The following is a 6,363-nucleotide window of genomic DNA, read 5'->3' as shown; positions in this document are numbered from 1 at the left end:
ATGTCTCATTCGCCCCCCATCAATGCACAAGATCCAAGCTTTTCTAATCCCAGCATAGCCCAATGCACCTCCAGCCTCCTTCCTCTTGTTCCTTGTGCACCATTTGTGCAAGGTATTTCTGCGTCCCCCGGACAGCCATGCTGTGACAACCTTGAATTGCTCTACGCACAAGTCCCGCGTTGTCTCTGTGTTTTGCAGAATGTCTCCTCAACTTTGACCTCCTTCCCCATCAATAGGACACTTGCCCTGCAGCTTCCTGCCCGCTGTACCCTTCAAGTCAATGTCTCTGATTGCCCAGGTTCTAATAACTTTCATTCATGTTATAGCATGTCTAGAAATCTTGTGGGTATTTTAATAATAGCATACCTGTATAGTTAGATGCAGCTTTTCTTTCTTTCTTTTTTAATGATTTGGCATTATTTTTTATGTAGGGGTAAAATTGCCAACCAATTCACCTCCTACTCAAGCGTCCAATGGGACGATGGGCAGCCCAACCGTTGCTGGTAAAGCATTCTCTGTTTTCTTCCCCCCTATTTATTATGAAGTTTTGATATTATTTTGATAACCAAGTTGGCTTCTTCTTTTTTCTTCTTTTTTCCTGATGGTTCTCTCTTTCTACTGCAATTTTAGCTTCCCCAATAGTTCCAGTGACACCAAAACCCAGCGTTATAGGATTTGGACTTGCAAGAAGCGAAGCCATTAATTTGAAGGCAGGGGATGGTCTTACTGTAGCCTTGACCACAGCAACCCTCTTCTTAACATTTAAATTATGACTCTAGTCCTTACCTTTAGTCAATGGCAGAAGAACTACTATGTATTTTGATACAGTTTTATAAATGTTTTGCTATTATTTTTATCTATTTTAGCGTATAGCATGTAGATTAGGTGGTTTTGTTTATAGCTTAGATGCAGGCTCTCCATCTGTTCAGAAACAGAGATGTGGGAATCTCAGTTAATAAATATGTAATTTAAGTGGGTATTAAGTAGATAACTTTTCTTCACTATTTTTCAGACCATTTCAGTTTCAGAATGTTCATGGCACATAAAACCCCACAGTAACTCAATATTTCATAATACTATGGGAAATGCCAAAGATAGGGACAATAATACATGAAAAAAAAAAAAAAAGAAGCATTGCTTTACAAACTTAGCGCCATGCTTCATGTCTGAATTCATTGGCCCAACACACTGTGTTTACGATATCTAAAGAATAGAACTACTCCAAACTGGGAGCCACCTCTGTTGGATTGGACTCAAACACATCTGGGTTTGATTCTTCAGGTTCTTCCAAAAGTTCTCGAGTCTGGACGGATTCTTTGTATGCAGGAGTCTCCTTGAAATCCGTTGCCCCTTCATTATATGTTGCCACAGCGATCCCACAAGCAATTAACTGTAATGGAAGTGGGTAAACAGCAGAGAAAATTTAATTCCCGATCGCAAATACAATTTGATAGATTAATTCCACTAGTCTGGAGAGATTAACAAGTTACCAAGTCAATCACAGATAGATATTGAAGCATATAAAAACTCCAAAGTAGGTCTCATTGAAAACAACGTCCAAAATGCTTACATGCTTGTTTCATAAATGAGCAGTAGGCTTAGATATCCTTACCTTTAATTAATAGACTGAATCTGCCTAAAAATTGTTTTCTAGTAAGATATTACTTGACTTAGAGAACAAGTTACAACATAATGAATTCCATAAAAATCTTGACAGGTATAATAAAATTAAAGATTAAAACTTGGCTTCTGATTCTTCTGTCCATGAGCATTGTAGTAGGTAAGGACAAAAATGTAACATAATTGGGTTCAAAAATACGTTAGTTTGAGGATTGTAGGAATCTGTTTAAAAGCATTTCATCCATTCTCAAGCACAAATAAAGAATGACCCTCCTAAGCCTATGGCATGTGGGTTTAGTGGGAACCTATGCTGATCTTTACATGTCAAGAATTCAATTCCCACCACTTCCCTTCCAGCCCAAAAGACAACATCATGGCAAATGATGGGAGACTGAAGGCTTTAGTAATGTAAAATCAAATGATAATAAAGCCCTTCAGTGTCATCTTCCCTTCATTTAGTTTTATTAAAGATAGTACAATGATAATTACATGTTTTCTTGCTGAAATATTATATTCGGCTTACAAGTAATTTATTTGTCTCCCTCACTTGCTCAACTTCTGAACAATGAATTAGCACTTGTCTTTCCATTCAATTCTAAACTTCCAAACATATCCTAAGTTTATTTATTATTCAACAGGGTCCTTCTAAGCGGGTTGAGTTGTATCATGTGCATCATCAGTAGTAAGCTGCACTTATTAGGATTTTCTTTAGGCGAAAATGCTTCAATTATTAAACTAACTAACATGTGAATGCCAGATTAGTGTATTTGGACATTCGAATTTGTTTGGTCAGTGTAGTACGGTTTCCTGTTTACTGTTTTTTCTTTTTTTCTTTTTTTGTTGACTTGCAGTATCAGCCGGCGGGTTTGTTGAATGTCTAAAGCATTTTTAGGGCCAAATAGAAAGGTGTAAAATTGAGTTGTATCTGACTCCGAAGCACCTAACACAATTCCCTAATGCCTAATTAGTTTTCAGAAAATCTGAAAAAACAAAACTTCATTCCATCAACAAACACAAGAATGAAATAAAGAAGTAAAGAACTAAGCAAGCAGAATCAAGAAAAATTCGAAGATCATACCGCGAAAACAATACCGAAGGCCCACAAATACTGCACGAAAAAGCCGAGACCATCCCACTGCGGGCCTTCCCAGAAGTCCGGTTTGTCGCCGGGAAGCTCCGGCAAGAAATAGCCGTCATCGGCGTTATCAACGACGTCTTGAATCTCGTCGGCTCTCTGGTCTTCTTGGTCTTCGGTGGTGACAGAGCCCCTTCGGCTCTTATCCAACCTTCCAGTACGGGGCGAAAACCTCTTTGCCGAAACTATGTGAAGTTTTCTAACAGAGAATGGGAGAGTGAAGTGAGAAGAGCGAATGACGGAGGTGTATGGAGCTCCGATGGATTGACCGGAGAGGATTCTAGCACCGCTACAACTACAACTACCTGTGGCCAACGCCATTAGACAAGGGACACAAAGCTCAGAAGCCACACCAGCACCAGTACTTCTTGCGGATAAGAGGAATAAGAACGTTTGCGGTCCGATTATCGGGTCCAAATCCGCGTAAGGTTATGGGTCGGTTTATCTTAACCCAATATGATACCTAACGTCCAGTTGAATCATCGGGTCCAGATCATATCTGCTAAGAAATTTATGTACGAATTTATAAAAATTTGGACTTTGCAAACGTTGAAATTCTATTATGTTTTGAAAAATTAATCATTAGTGTCCCGAAAATTAATTATAATTCGATTATAACTCTGTTCATAAAACATTGGATAATTATATAATAGCCAAGGGAACAACAGATTGAACGGTTAAAAGCACAAGTTATAGAGACTAAATAATTAGTATTTTATTTTTAATGCTAAAAATATAATTAATTTTTGATGATGGAGTTGGGTTGAGAAGGTTTAATGAGTCAAGAATATTTTAAAACAAATATTATGAAACGCCAGGAAAATAGAATTTATATGAGTTGTATACGAATATAAAAATTATTCTTCCGGTCCTTCATATAAGACCCATTTAACTAATTTGATTAGATTAAAAAAGTTATGTAAGTTAGTTAATTATAAGAAAAGTGACACATTTTTCCTAAAACACCATAATCATCTTTCTTAATACCTCATCTCCCTCTTCTACTTAATTATGGTTGAGGGAGTATTCATAGGGGTAATTTAGAGAAAATTGATAAATATGATAAATGGATCTTATATTTAAACTAAAATCAACTCAAAAATTAGGTTTTATATTAAGAACCGAGAGAGCAATAAAAATATCAAAAAGATCGAACCGATAAGACATGGGGATGCGCTAACGTTTAGCACGGAGGAAAGTGGCCAGATTGTGACGTTAAGGCCCCGACGCGAATGAAGACATGGACACCCAAAATGATTGGCCTCAAAATAGTAGCCGGTGGCTGAATGATTGTGGTGATCTGATAACAACACTTTTATTTATTTACAAGAAAATAAAATATTATTTGCAAAAAAAAAATCTAATATTGCCACTTGTTTCTCCAAAGTAAAATGCCCATCACAGGTTATACCGCGACAGTGTCGATATAATGACAAAGATTTAGTTCCTATTCAGGAAGCATTTAGAACACCCGATTTTTCACAAGTCATGTGTATTATAAAATTACTTTTAAAATTATGATTTAGTTTTTATTTAATTATGTTATTTTTAAAACGTCCTATTATTATTCCAAATAAACCCTTAAATAATTATCTTTTATATACCCATATTTAGCTATCTTGGTCCTAATCATTTAATTAAATAAAAATAAAACTTTGATTGAATATTCTATTTATGTTTCAAGTTCAATTATTGTTGTTACGATTTTTTCAAAAAAAAAATTAGCCAATTGCTGTCCATAATTGTTAGGCGCGCCACACAAAGTGGTTGGGTCTCTGAATCATAGTTTCCGGACGGTGGACGCCACCACCATCATGGCGACCCAACCCAGTACAAAAGAGATATCATAAAAGATATGACCTTCTCTTTTTTGGGCATGTCAAAGATATGAACTTTAATCCAACCCCCCACGTCACATCCATCTATTAAATATCAATATCTATTTACTGATGCGACGTCAATTATAAAAAAAATTAAACTACTCAAATGCTTTTTAACTGGGCGGATCGAGTTTAATTTTTTGAATTGACTGCCAAAATATGATCGAATCTTTCCTCCGCTTCCAGATTCACCTTCATTGTTTGGCAGGTTGATTATTGTCCTGTCCTTGTCAACCGTTCGAGCATATTTATTTATAATTATAATTTCATATTTGATTTTCATTTAATGATTTTTGGTTTAAGAAATACGAAAATGGAAAGCAGAGTACAAGAACAACGAAGAAATGCGGAGCTAAGGTTGAGAATTAATGCAACAAGAAAACTGTAATGAACGAATCTGAGAACTAATCTACTTGTCAAATTTTTCAGAACAGCCAAATGAACAAAATAATTAATTCTAGAGTTTTCACATCTGCCACCTACATTTTCTGTGCTCCTTTTCCGTCTTCATCTTCATATGGATTTACATTTTCCATGGTATGAACAAAACATTAAAACCCTCCCGGAAACGTTTCGGCAAAAGACACCACAAAATCTTGCCGCCGCCGGAACGTTCCCTGACATCCTCCTACAATCCTACATCGCCTGTAGAGACTCCGACCACCACAATACATCACCGACATCGGCGTGATCAAACAACCCATCGAGGGTAACAAAACCGCCGCCGTTGTCCTCGGCGCGTACTCAACAAACACGCCATTTCCATACCCGAGAACCTCGTACTGCGGAATATCATCTTCGAACCCCATGAACCCGCTCAGATCGATACCATCCGGTCCGACCCGACTGAACCCCTCGGTAAACGACTCCGGCTTATCCTCCTCGGGGGGAGGCGTCACCGTAGGTGGCAACCCGAGTTCGTCGTCGGACGCTTCCAGAAGATGCTGCAAATCACTGGACTCGTGAACCGGGTTAGAATCCCCCAGATCCGAAGCCGGGGCGAGTATTTCATCCTCGAAGCTCTTAATTACAGAGTCGAGACCCTGCATCGTCGGGTCACGCTCCGCGGCATTTTCAGGGTCTTCAAGGATGTTCATCAACAAATCATCCTCAATCTCCGTAGCCCCGGCCGATTCCAGAGGAACCGCAGCCGTGCCCGAGTCAGCCTGGCCGAGTTCATCACCCACCGAGTCATTAGACGATTCCGACGAGTTCGTCCGAGTGAGGTTGGACTCGGACGAGTTCACATCCGAGTCGGAGTGTACCCGGGAGATCTTAGACTCGTGCAAGTCCTCACCGAACTCGGACGAGTCATCCCGGACTCGCTTCCTCGTGTCGGCACAATCATCCACCATGGTAACAGGAGAGAGAAGAACAAAGACCGGGTGTGGTTTAGAGAGCGGAAAAGTGAAAAGAGGGGAGAACAGAGAATCGCGTGGGGAAGAACAGTGATTGTGGGAGAGTGAGAGAGAGCATATAGAGAGAGAAAAAAGAAGGGTTTGGGTGAGAGGAAAGAGAAAGGGGGGAGGGTATATATAGGAGAGGGAAAAGTAGGATAGGGTTTGTATAAGGAAGAAAGAGACAGGTGCGTGTAGGGCGGAAGGAAGGCTTTAATTAAAAGCTGCGTCACGGACGTCTCTTCCCTCGCATCGTACTCTCTTGCTTTTCATTATAACAATAAAATAATAAATATTATATCTTTATTATTAATATTAATTTATTGGCGTG

At 38.9% G+C, this 6,363-nt stretch overlaps 2 protein-coding genes and 1 pseudogene across 2 annotated transcripts; 1 reads left to right on the top strand and 2 right to left on the bottom strand.

Annotated features, from left to right (window-relative positions):
- Positions 1-956, top strand: LOC114736587 (non-specific lipid transfer protein GPI-anchored 1). The gene is made up of 4 exons (XM_028924448.1): positions 1-298; positions 432-503; positions 631-728; positions 867-956. The coding sequence occupies exons 1-4, from the start codon at positions 1-3 to the stop codon at positions 954-956; spliced, it is 558 nt and encodes a 185-aa protein (XP_028780281.1).
- Positions 957-1,036: 80 nt separating this feature from the next.
- LOC114736589 (uncharacterized) lies at positions 1,037-3,147 on the bottom strand. Its single transcript, XM_028924449.1, has 2 exons — positions 2,699-3,147; positions 1,037-1,390 (listed from the first exon to the last, which is right to left on the bottom strand). Exons 1-2 carry the CDS (start codon positions 3,074-3,076, stop codon positions 1,217-1,219), a joined length of 552 nt encoding a protein of 183 aa, XP_028780282.1. The 5' UTR covers positions 3,077-3,147; the 3' UTR covers positions 1,037-1,216.
- A 1,826-nt stretch (positions 3,148-4,973) lies between these two features.
- LOC114736588 (uncharacterized) lies at positions 4,974-6,152 on the bottom strand (annotated as a pseudogene).
- Between the last annotated feature and the right edge of the window lie 211 nt (positions 6,153-6,363).

The sequence above is a fragment of the Neltuma alba genome, unplaced genomic scaffold (assembly GCF_004799145.2).
Source record: "Neltuma alba isolate B1F8T4 unplaced genomic scaffold, ASM479914v2 tig00013345_pilon, whole genome shotgun sequence".
Lineage (NCBI taxonomy): Eukaryota > Viridiplantae > Streptophyta > Magnoliopsida > Fabales > Fabaceae > Neltuma > Neltuma alba.
This window is presented reverse-complemented; position numbering and strand designations above follow the sequence as displayed.

What these genes read in the sequence shown, in the direction of transcription:
- LOC114736587 (XM_028924448.1), top strand. Translation starts at nt 1, where the DNA reads ATGTCTCATTCGCCCCCCATCAATGCACAAGATCCAAGCTTTTCTAAT. An exon ending in CAATGTCTCTGATTGCCCAG is followed by an intron (nt 299 to 431) that starts GTTCTAATAACT and finishes TTTTTTATGTAG; the next exon opens with GGGTAAAATTGCCAACCAAT. An exon ending in AGGCAGGGGATGGTCTTACT is followed by an intron (nt 729 to 866) that starts GTAGCCTTGACC and finishes TATCTATTTTAG; the next exon opens with CGTATAGCATGTAGATTAGG.
- LOC114736589 (XM_028924449.1), bottom strand. Translation starts at nt 3,076, where the DNA reads ATGGCGTTGGCCACAGGTAGTTGTAGTTGTAGCGGTGCTAGAATCCTC. An exon ending in CCTTCGGTATTGTTTTCGCG is followed by an intron (nt 1,391 to 2,698) that starts GTATGATCTTCG and finishes CTTCCATTACAG; the next exon opens with TTAATTGCTTGTGGGATCGC.